Source organism: Felis catus, chromosome B2, assembly GCF_018350175.1.
Source record: "Felis catus isolate Fca126 chromosome B2, F.catus_Fca126_mat1.0, whole genome shotgun sequence".
NCBI classification, from domain to species: Eukaryota; Metazoa; Chordata; class Mammalia; order Carnivora; family Felidae; genus Felis; species Felis catus.
Genome location: NC_058372.1, coordinates 97,262,862 through 97,275,253, shown reverse-complemented (window position 1 = coordinate 97,275,253; position 12,392 = coordinate 97,262,862). Strand labels below are relative to the sequence as shown.

General features: G+C 39.5%; 1 protein-coding gene across 2 annotated transcripts in view; it reads right to left on the bottom strand.

The window, feature by feature from the left end:
- AFG1L (AFG1 like ATPase) overlaps positions 1–7,998 on the bottom strand; it is a 200,802-nt gene extending 192,804 nt beyond the window's left edge. The window contains exons 1-2 of one of the 2 annotated variants that reach the window (XM_006931927.5): positions 7,835–7,994; positions 7,563–7,706 (exon numbers count right to left, since the gene is read on the bottom strand). In XM_006931927.5, coding sequence (XP_006931989.3) covers positions 7,563–7,706; positions 7,835–7,916 — 226 coding nt within the window. In that variant the 5' untranslated portion in view covers positions 7,917–7,994. Of the gene's footprint in view, positions 1–7,562; positions 7,707–7,834 lie in introns of both variants that reach the window. The other variant, XR_006598149.1, reaches the window with a different exon arrangement.
- Positions 7,999–12,392: the final 4,394 nt, after the last annotated feature.

Sequence of the window (12,392 nt, the reverse complement as noted above, 5' to 3'; positions counted from 1 at the left end):
AAGCAGTGCTAATCTACAGTAGCTCAATAACCCATATCTGGACCTCTTACATTCCTTTCTACCAGTTCTATTCTTAGACACGCCCTGTTTCATCTGCCCCTCCTACCACCCCAGAACTACATCTAGGGCACCAGCTATGCCTAGGTAATAGGCTCTGCTATCCTTTTTAAAAACTATTTGGAAGAAACCATTATCATAAAGTTATCAGTCTCAAGAGTAGGCATGAACATTCTTCTAATATAATAATAGATATTAATGAAAATCCAAGAAACAAAGTTTCACGTAAAGGTATTCATCTAATTGGGTAGTAAAGTCGAATGCCCATTTTCTTAATCACTAATATATACTACCAATTAATTATACCAATTCATATGGCTGAGGTGCATTTGTTCTCATATTAATGCCTAATGGAGATCTCATGTATACATACATGCAGTAAAGAAAAGATTGTGGAGCCAAAGGTAAATATGAGTCATCATTTAATAAAGACACCTAAAAATACAACACTGAGATACAAAAAGACTCTATAATAAAAAGAAATCACAAGACGTGACTCTCATATTACCTTGCCTTTATGAAACAAACTTAATTTCCAAGGCTAGCTTAAATAAAATATAATTTTCAGATATGCCAATTTTCAGTTTTAGAAAACCTAGTAAAATTCTCCTCTTTGGCTTCTCTTCTCGTTTTCCTAGGACCTCTCTTAATGTTCTCTGACAAGGTCAGGTTCTTCTCATAAAGTGTCAGCTTTCCTTCAAGGACAATTTTCTCCTTTGCACTCTACAAATACTCCCAGGCTAGTTCTTACATTCTCGTGGCTCTCGACATATCATATTTCCTTTCTCAGTCTCAGACCTTCATATTTCCCAGAACTAATTAAACTTATTTACCCAGGATGTCATAACCACCTCAAATTTAACAAGTCCGAGATGGAATCTCTCCCTAAAATGCCTCTGGCCCTATTTTTTGTTTGGTTTGATTACCCTGATTAGATGGACGGTGATGCCATCAAATTACCCAAACTAGGATATCTGAATTGATCCTAACCCTTCTCTTTCCTTGTCTCCCCCAAAGCCTGGCAATTCTACCAAGCAAGTGCCTCTGAATTCCCCCCTTCCCCCACCTTGCTGCCCATCTCTCCACCTCACCACAGCAGTAATTCAGGCCCTGAACACCTCTCTCCCGAACCACAACTTCCTCCTAAATAACCACTGCACTTCCAATGTTCCCCACTCAGGCATTCCTGATCTGTTTTTCAGGCAGGAATAAGAATAATCATGCTAAAACTGATCTGATCACCTTTCTTCTTACGAAACCTCCATCAGCATCCCACTGAGCCTAGACATCTTCACACACTATACAGGACTTTTAACCAGAGCCAGGCCACCTTCCCAGCTTCATCTCTAGCTGCTCTCCCTGAGGGCCCATAAACCAGTAAGGGCCATGTACAGCTCACTTCTACACTTGTGCTACAACCCCCTTCTCTCTCTTAGCAGAGCTGCCTTCCCCTCTGTAGTCCTACAACACTTAAGATGAACTGAAATGATGGGTTATTAATGTCCAATGTTAAGGAGCTGGAAGATAAGGGTTAAGTTTGTGCTTCTAGAGTAAAAAGTACCTGGGTTCAAATCCCAGTTGGGTGGCCATACCTGTTTATTCATCTATGAAACAGAGTTAACAAGTATTTTACAGGGCTTTTGTGAAGATTAAATTATGAGAAAAAGAAACTGCCAGTGATGGCCTGGAACATAGAAAGGGCTTGATAAATATTAGCTATTATAATTTCATCTCCCTTCCAAGACTGTGAGCTATTCAAGGGCTGGGACCCCATTTCATTCACTTCCCCTCACCCAATACACATACCCTAAATACAAGGCTCCAACTGAATTTGAGGCATTTTTCACCCACACTATGGCCACTCTAATCTCGAATAAAATGTTTCCCCTTAACTATCTGGATGTTAAACATTACATTAAATGAAGATACACTTAGACCTAAAAGAAAACAGGCAGTGAAATAAAAATGGAGCATATTACTTAAATTACAATAAGATAACCAAATTTAAATTTAAATTTGTAATAAACTAATGGAAATACACAGATCCCAAAATGGAATTCATAATATTGTATTTCCTAAGGAATTTTAAGTTAAGCAATCAAGTAGGCAATTTGGATGAAGAGTATTTTAGGACCCCCCCCCAAGTCTTCATAGGTCAGTTTCCAAAACATCTTGGAGCCAGGGCTGGCACGAAAGCTTAGATGAGACATAAAAACAAAGAACATGTTCTTCCTTTCCCCTCATTCCTTTCCTTTATGTATTTCCTTCCGTTGTTTAACATTAAGCCAATGCTTCCCTCACGTTATACTGCAGTAAAGAGTAGACTTGAAAAGATGAAAAAATGGAGATAAATATAAATGTAAACAGTAAATAACACCCACTCCCAAGATTGAGGGATACAAGACCAATTTTAAAATTGTACTCTAAATACGGAAAAACATTTCAACTTAAAATTTTCTTTTTATTTAAAGAGAGGAAGGGAGTGTATGTAGTTACAACTAAATTTACCTCTCCCCTACCTGTATTTTCATTAAATCTCCACACCCAAAACTGGCTAAATTCTGAGTATAAGAGGCAGTATTATAACTGAACCCAAGTTCGTGTGCCCTGGTGCCCAGCAAAGACCATCACTGAGATCCCAAGTATGTAGCAAGGAAAGGGTTTATTCCAGATGCAGCTAAACAAGAGGACAGGAAGGCAAGTCTCAAATCCACCTCACCAAAGGAGAGTCAGGGAGATTTAAAGGAAAAGGAAGAGGTCTGGGCTTGTTAGTTTGCAACTGCAATTAGTCCCATTAACCCTTTGGTTACTGGTTTCAATCCCCACTGTCTTTTGACCATTCCTCATTCTTAAGAGAATTGGGCCAATGACCTCTATTAGTTACTTCCTGCTGAGATGGGGGTGAAGATCAGGGTTAGAGGAATAGAACCTTTCTGCAGTCATCTAGAAATATTCCTTGGTTCCAGGTTGAAACCCAACATCCTGCATTACCAAGATTTTTGTACTTTGGTTATTAGTTCTTGTACAATATTTTATCTAGGTCTCAGGGGAGATTTGTTGTAACCAACTAGCTTGTTGTACTTATTGATTTCTTCAGACCAGCTCTCCCTAAAAAGTAGTTTCAGGTCCATCAAAGGCTTGCCAGTCCAAGCAGGACTCTTTTTGATGTTCTTCTTGCTGACAAAATATAGGGAACCTGTAGATTTCTATTATTCAAGTGTGATGGATCCAAGGCTTAATTCCCTTTGGTTTCCCTGAAAAATGGGTAGTCAACAGCATCTCATTAAGGTCCTGTCTATGGCGGCTGGAGCTGGTCCTCCAGGTGCTTGTTCTTCCAGGTCTTTAATAACACCAAGTCTCCAGGTTTCAGGTGGTATAAAGGCACATCAACCTCCTGGACGCGAATTTACATAGCGAATGTAGCTGATAGTATTCCCTAACGTGAGCCCCATCAGGAATTCCTAAGTCACGAAATGAGTATAGAAAGAGTCTTCCATATAACACCTCATAGGGGCTTAAACCAAGCTTACTTCTAGGGGCCACTCTACTCAAAGCAGAGAAGCTGGCAAGGCTTCTTCCCAAGTTAAGTTGGTTTCTTGGCATATTTTTGCCAAAGTTCATTTTTCCTATTTTCCAATCTGTTGGCTTCTCCAGGAGGCATAGAATTTCCATTAAATGCCCAGGGCACTCAACACTGCTTGTGTGATTTTTGCCCCAAATGCCACTCCATTGTTGCTCTGAATTGTTAGTGAGAATCCAAAACTAAGAATAATTTTGTTTAAAAGTATTTTTGAAAAATTCTGATGAGGCCTTCTCTGAAAGGCATGGAAGTTTCAACCCAACTTATAGGGCTGTCTACAAATACTAACAAATATCAAAAACTACCCGCTATTGGGCACATAGGTGGTTCAGTCAGTTAAGCGTCTGACTCTTGATATCTGTTCAGGTCATGATCTCAGGGTCATGGGATTGAGCCCCAATTGGACTCTGTGCTGAGCATGGAGCCTGCTTGGGATTCTCACCCTCCCTTTCTCTCTGCCCCTCCCCAGTGCAGGCATGCTTGCATGCGTGCTCTCTCTCTCTCCCTCTCTCACTCAAATTAAATAACCATTTAAAAGTAATAATAATAGGGTGCCTGGGTGGCTCAGTCAGTTAAGCATCTGACTCTTGATCTAGGTTCATGAGTTTGAGACCCACATTGGGCTCTGTGCTGACAGCAGGGATTCTCTGTATCCCTCTCTGCCCCTCCCCTACTTGCAAGCAAGTGCTCTCCCTTGCTCTCAAAAATAAACTTAAAAAAATTTTTTTTAATTCCTCTTTAAAAAAAATAACCAGTCTCACTTTCCTCAGATATAGAGTTGTCTCCCTTATCATTTCCAGTAGTCTTAATTACATTTATTTAAATTATTTATATTTATTAGAATACTCATAAAACTTCTTGAGGCATTAGACAAAGTTCTAATGTTTTTTTTTTCTTTTCTCAATGGAGAGAACATTAATTTATTTGACTTTAAGTAAAGACAGGCAGAATAAAAGTTTTACATTTAATGCTGATAACTCTAAAGACATGTCATTTTTATTAAACCAATAACCATGAATTAGCCTTAATACCAAATATTTTCCAAGATCATGTGAATTTAAAAAACGTCTGGGTTAGTTTCTATCTTTCTTTTAGAATGCCCAATTCTTATAAGTGCTAGCCTTTAAACCAATTAAATAGAGCTCTTTTACAAATTAATTTCAGCAATAACATCTGGAGATAGAGAAAATATCTCAAATTTACAATATACATGGACACACACACGATGCAAACAAAATCTTAAAGGCCCAATTTCAAGTATCCCCCTTTTACAACACAAATCTAATTGCAAGATGGTATTACAATTAATGGATGTGGCCAACGGTGTTGCAAAAAAAGACTGCCCAATTTTGGAGAATACAGTCCAAAAGGTTGCATGTGGGGATCAAATTGTCACTTTCCATTTTCCTGTTAGAACGTGGCTAGTTTTATTCAAAAATACCAAAATCTACAGCAACAAAAAAACACATGAAGCCCAGAGTACTTCTGTGAACATCAGTTCCTCCCCAAAAGTTGGGGTTTCACAGACTGAACCAAACGGCTCCCTAGTTTCTGGCTCCTCCCTAAAGATCAGAGCTTCACTGACTGAACCAAATGGCTTCCTAGTCAGCCTTTTCTTAAACAAGAAAGGAGGCTAAGAGAACCAAAACCCACTATTTGATGGCAACCAAATGGGAGTAAGAAATCTGAGAGCCGAACCAAAGGGAGAAAGAAAGAAACGCACATGCTGTCCATCACACACGAAGTAGTCACCAAGAGACATCTGTCCAAACTGAACCCAAAAAAACATTTCCTTGCCACAAGAGTGAAAATTAGGCACCAAAGGTCAGAGGTACCCAGGTAGGTGGGACCCTAGGGACAGTTCCTAGAGCAAAGAACCTGTCACCTAGGCAGCTGCTTCAACCTGTCACGAGGCCCCCATCACCAGCTGGCGGCCAACAAACCACGCAGGGCCAGGCAAAAAAGTCTTGGCTAGCTTGCCAAATGTGTAACTGAACCCAGGTTTGGTTGCCCAACTTGCAGCAAAGACAATCACCAAGACATCAAGTATGCAGCCAGAAAAGGGTTTGCTTGAGAGGTAGCCAAACAAGGAGATGAAGGAGCAAGCCTCAAATCCACCTCTCCAAAGGAGGAGGGAAATATGAAGGCAAATGGAAAAGGTCTGGAGGAAAAGTTGCAGCTGTGCTTATTAGCTTGCTGCTGTAATTAGTCCCATTAACCCTTTGGTTACCAGTAAGTTTTGAAATTTCAAATGATAATTCTGAAAACAACAAAATCTTGATTTAATTTAAAAATATATATATGAATACAGGTTCATAGCAAAGCCTTTGTTATAAGATATAAATCCAAATACAGCCTTTACTTGACTTAACTAGCCATATAACTTCTGCAACCCTGGATTCATCATCTCCAAAATGGATCATGAGAATAATGAGAATTAAATGAGATAATATATGCAGAAAGCACTTAGCATACTGCATGTTATTGTGATGATGTTCCTTACATCTTAGTTTTCATAAATTATGATACATCCATAGAATTCTATTTCAACCATTTAAAATCAGGCAGTTCTAAATTGATTGATATGTAATGATCTCCAAGATATATTAAATGAAAAAAAAAAAAAGAAAGGTATCGAGGGGTGTGTATATGTTACCACTTCTATTTTGTTTTTTAAATACAGATGTTTATATGCATATATGTTTGTACATACACAAAATGTCTCTGGAAGAATACAAAAGAAACTATTATTAGAGGTTGCCTCTGGGGAGGAAAATTAAGTGGCTAAGCGATAGGGGTGGAATAGTCTTAACAATTTACCATATTCTTTCTTGTATCATTTGTTTTTATTACCTATTCCAAAATTAAAAATAATTAAGTTTATATTATGACCCAACCTCTATGCTACCAAAATATTTCATTATGTAGTAAATAGATTATGTGAAACTGCAAAAAACAAACAAAAAAAACCCTAAGGTGACTTAATCAGAGTTCTAGTATTAATTTCAACTCTATTGATGATAATAATGAAAGACTGATAAGGTTTTAACTAAATGAGCCAATGAGAGTTAATTGATTAAGACACAGAAGAAGGGGTGCTTGGAGATGAGAAAAAAATGGTATGTGGATGGAAGAGACAGTAAGAATATCATTCATTTATTCATTCATTCATTCATTCAGAAAATATATCTTGCCCATCAGGTACTAAACACTGTGCTGAAGAAACAAGACACTTAGTCCTTGTTTTTAAGTAGTCCATAGTTTCATGAGAGTATATGAATATAAGCAGCAAAATCAGAATTCCTGGGACTCGGTTACTCACAGTATATGTTCATTCACTCCTGAACACTTAACAATTTGAATGAATGAATGGATGAGCAAGGCTGGTAACAAAATATACCCCACTAAGGCCTCTAGTGGCTTGAAAAGAACAAGAATTGATCACTCCATCTGAGAAAGCTTGCACATTTGTGTTCCCAGAATCCTGAGAGCCAGCAGGGCCCTCAGAAGTCCGAGGTTTGGCTTTTAGATCCAGGCCAGGGTCACCAGCCAGGAGAGTAGGTGAGGCGCAGGTGTAAGGGTCCTCAGCCCCCAATCCCACATTTGTATCCATTCAAGCCAGGCACTCCCACGCCTGGGCTCTCACCAGGTAGGTGTTAACTCTCTGAAAGCCTGAAGGGAACAAACTCTGAGTTGACCTCTGACCTCAAAAATGTGAGTTGCTCTGGGTCAGTTTCCTCAGTGCTCAGGGCTCCTTCATGGGCAGCCAGCCAAAGACAAGAGAGGCTGAAACTCCTCTCCAGGGACCCTTAGCTCCGAAAACCGTGAAACCAGGAGGCAACTGGGAGAGGTAAGAGGGTGACTGACCCGAGGCTTCCCCGGTCATATGCAGTCGGCTCGGGCTACTCATGGCACAGTCACTGACCTTTCCAAAAGGTGTTTCCAGGGGCGGTGGCCGGAGGGGCGAGAGCAGCAGCCCAGGCCCCGCACCCAATACATCTCCCTCTCAGCCGGCTCTGCACTAAGCGCAGTGTAACCAAGGGCGACCAGGAGGCCGCCATCTTGAGCTCTGTACAAAGGGAGGAAGAGGAAAACTTTATTGAAACCCAAAAGAGAAACGGTGGCACAGACAAACCAAGCCGTGCTCACAGAAGGCTACGGAGGAAAGAACGAAAGGAAGCAGAGGAAGAACGCGACCTCCGGTAGCAAGAGGACCGGCTAGACTCGGGTGCCCTTCCGTCCTTCCGGGCGCTGCCAGACAGACTACGACTCCCAGCATGCAATACGGCAGCGCCGGGGGCGGAGCAGAGCGAGGGGAGGGACAGGCTTGGGGAGAAGGGCGATCCTGCGCCCAGAGCCAGCCCACGTCCGTGGCACTGGATCCTAAAACGTTTTCAGGGAATTGGAACGTGGAACGCGGTAGTGACGTACGGTCACGTCACCACCCCTGAGCATTTTTCGGTTTGCGTACCTGACCGAGATTTCGAAACCTAAGTAAGATGTAGGTGACCCAGTGGGCACTCATGTTTTAATGAAATATTGATGTTTACCTGGTCACACCTCCCTAAATGGTAGCCCTAATTCCTTTGCCTCCAGCGTCCGACTCACCTTTGCCAGAGTACCTGAAATGAGCACCTTCCACTTTTTCTTCCTATATTTGAATAGCATAAATCATTTTCAATATGGCATACACTCAAATGTTTTTAAAGAGTGTATAACTGGCATAGGAAAGCCAATGGCCCAAGATGGACAACGAGTGGATGGAGTGGCCATGGGATAGTGTGTCCAAAGAGGAATTTCTCTTAAGTGATTGCCCTAATTTGATTAAGCAAAAAATGTTTGAGTTATTATAAGTGTATCGAGAGTACAAATTCCTGTCCAGAAGAGGCTGGCAATCCATCAGCAGGGATGAAAAAAAGCAACAAAAGATTCTACCAGATGTTATGGAATCAATGAAAGGAGAACACTTAAGGAGAGCACTTTGGCTGGGAAATCAGGAGGGCGTTCTGGAAGCTTTACTTTTATCAAGAGATGAAGACCTTCCAAGAACAGGAAATAGAGTGAACCAAGGCAGGCAGGCAAGAAAGTATGAATTACATTTCGATTGAGTGAAAATTAAAAAGACTACACTAGAAAGAGTTCCAGGAAGTCAAACAATTCATCCACAATAGAAGATTCCTAAGAAACAGGAAAAAGAGCACAGCATAGAATAATAATTTGGAAACTCTCTACTGTCAAATTGTTTATGGAAAAGTTATTTTGATTGTATCTTTCAAAATAAATTTTCGCTTACTATTTGATATCTATCTTAAGTTGTATTGTCTGACATGACAAACTATTCCTCCATGCTATAGTGACTATTTCTTTTTTGCATTTAATACTATTAATTTGGAGTGTGACACTTTGTGAAAGATCTTTTGAAAAAAATCTATTCTTCCTTGATTTACATATTTATCACATTCAAGATTTTCAGAGAGTATCTGTGTGTCATTTTGTTTGCTCTGGAAAAATAGTTGCTTGCCTTAGTCAATGAAATTACTTTAAATTTTTTTAATAATTTTTTTTAACATTTATTTTTGAGAGAGAGAGAGAGAAAGCACAAGCAGGGGAGGGGCAGAGAGGGAGGGAAACACAGAATCTGAAGAAGGCACCAGGCTCTGAGCTGTTAGCACAGACGCTGTATTCGAACCCATGAACCATGAGATCATGACCTGGGCCAAAATTGGACACAACGGACTGAGCCACCCAGGTGCCCCTGAAATTACTTTTTATTAGAGATTCCAACAGCTTAACAATTATGGAAGTGAAATAAGCACTCGTAGACAGTTTAATGCCAAATTGGCGGGAACATCTACAGGAAATTTTCACATGGCTGTGCAAGTGAACAGAAACATAGCAAATAAACTTTATTGTGTGCCAGTATTGCGTGCCAGTATGAGGTAACTTAGATTACATCTGTTGTATTCAAGAGAATTCATTATGACCAGAAGAATAATTAAGTAGCCATTATAAACCATTTTATTAAAACATCAATCCTGTGCTCCTGCAGTTCCTGCAATTGCTAAAACAAATAAAAAAGCAAAAATAACCCTGAAAGAAATTCATTGAACATTATCAGAAAAAGTAATAGAAGGAAATCAGAAAATCAGAAAGCATTATTTTGTCCTTATTTTTAAAATCTCCCTAAAGAAAATGCCAAGTGGTGTTGGCATCTAATCTCATGGTCAAAACCAAACGAAAAGAACCCAGATGACAAATAAAGTAATGAAGGAAATGGGAAAGAAAGTAGTCAATAGACAACATACTATATAGAAATCATAAATTATATTTGGGTTCTGATTTTGTCACTAAATTAAACTCTCCCTTTGTTTTCCTTATCTATAAAATTAAGATAATGTCTATCCTAGCTACCATCCAGAGGTTTTGTGAGAATTAAATGAGATAATGTGTATACATAAAGGGTTAATCATATACACTTATAAACAGAAACTGAAAGAGGATAAGGTCAAAATATAAAATAATGAGTCTAGGACAGCATGGATTCATGATATCCAAGAATTATAAAAATAAGGAATGTACTCTTAAGCTTGCAAAAGGTAGGGAGAATTTTTTAAATAAATAGAAGAAAGTTCTACTGAACCTTAATACTTCAAGTAGCAAATTTGTGAAACTCATTAAAAGCAAAAAAAAAAAATCAGGATGATAATCCATAATAAATATGGGTGATTTGGAATATTTAGTTCTTTTCCAACTCTAATACACTATGATTTTTCATCCCTAAGTTCATGAGGTTGCCATTTTAGAGTGCCTTTTAGCCACTGTCAGAGACACACTGTAGAGGAACAGATATAATAAGCCATTGGCAGGAACTAGCTAGGATCCCAGTATAAATCTAACACTGTTATTATCGTTGTTCTAAACCAATTCCTTTGAAGGAAGAGGATACCCTAATACATGATTCCCACTTCCACTATCCTATCTGTAGCCCTCTCCATCTCAGTAGATGGCAACTGGAAGGCTACTCATAAGAGAGTTATCCTCTTCCTCTCTCATCCCACATCCAGTCCAACAATGAATTTGTAGCTTCACCTTAGAAAGTGTTCAGAATCCCATTACTTTACACCATCAACATTGCTACCGCCATATTGGTCTAAGTCACCATCACCTCCCTCCTGGATTGCTGCAGTTACCTTCCAATTGGTCTCTTCACTTCCATTCTTGTCCCCTACAGTCCATCCTCCACACAGCAGCCAGATTTATGTTTTACTTCATTTTAAAGATTTTGTTTAGGGGCGCCTGGGTGGCTCAGTCAGTTAAGCGTCTGACTTCAGCTCAGGTCATGATCTCACCATTTGTGGGTTTGAGCCCCACGTCGGGCTCTGTGCTGACAGCCCAGAGCCTGCAGCCTGCTTCGGATTCTGTGTCTCCCTCTTTCTCTGCCTCTCCCCTGCTCATGCTATTTCTCTCTCTGTCTCTCAAAAATAAATAAACGTTTAAAAAAAAAAGATTTTATTTTTTTAAGTAAACTCCTTACCCAACATGGGATTTGAACTCACCACCACATGATCAAGAGTCACATGCTCTACCAGCTGAACCAACCAGACTCCCCCAGATTTGTTTTTAAAATTTTAAGTTGAATCATGCCATTCTTGTGTTTAACATCCACTAGAATGCCTTCCCCTGTCACTCAATTGTTCAAACATCCTGCAAGACCTCATGACTTGGACCCCAACTGGCTTTGTGATCTCATCTCAAGCCCCTCTCCCTTACCCTCCTTCAGTCCATCCACATTGGCTTTCTTACTATTCCTGGAACTCACAAGCCTGCTTATCACCCCAAAGCTTTTGCATTTCCTATGCCTTCTCCTGGAATGCTCTCCTCCCAGATATCTACTTGGTTCACTTCTTCATGTCGTTACTTCCTTATATCTTCTCAGTTAAGGCCTTCCCTAGTTACCTATATAAAATTACAGTCTCACCCTGCACTCCTTTTCCTCCTTCCCAGCTTTATTTTCTCCACAACAGTTACTCTCATGGCATAATACACACTGTACAAATTTATTAGTTTATTATCTGCTCTTCTTAGAATTTAAGCTCCATGTGAACAGGAATTTATGTCTGTTTTGTTCACTGTTATATCCCCAAAGTTTAGGAGAGTACCTAGATTAGCAGACACTCAATGTCTGTTGAACGAATAAGCAGTCTTAATAAAAAATACAAAATTTATTGTTTTAGTCTCTGCAAAAAAGCAAATAACCTGCTTCATGAAATCAGTTATACTCCTCATATTTTGAGCCCATTTTAAAGATTTATTAAAAACACCATCAAACTCAATATCACAGAAGTGGAATACAAACAAAGAGCACTTATTTTCCACTTATTTATTTATTCACTGATTTGTCATTACACATAGATCCTCATAATTACAGCTCCTCATAATTACAGGTTCTTCTAATTTGTAACAAAGAAATACTTCAGAGCTATAAGAAACACTATGATTCATTCAAAGACACATAAGGAATGATTTAAAACCATAATAACTCATTTTATAAAGTAGAATCAAATATCTAGCTTCTAAATTCCAACATTTGTATTTAAAAGATTCTGAACCAAGGGGTGCCTGGGTGGCTCAGTCAGTTGACCATCGGGCTCTTGATTTCCAGCTTGGGTGATGATCTTGCAGTTCACGGGTTTGAGCCCCATGTTGAGATTCTCTCTCTCTCCCTTTTTGGCCCCCCCCCCTTCGCTTTCTCTCT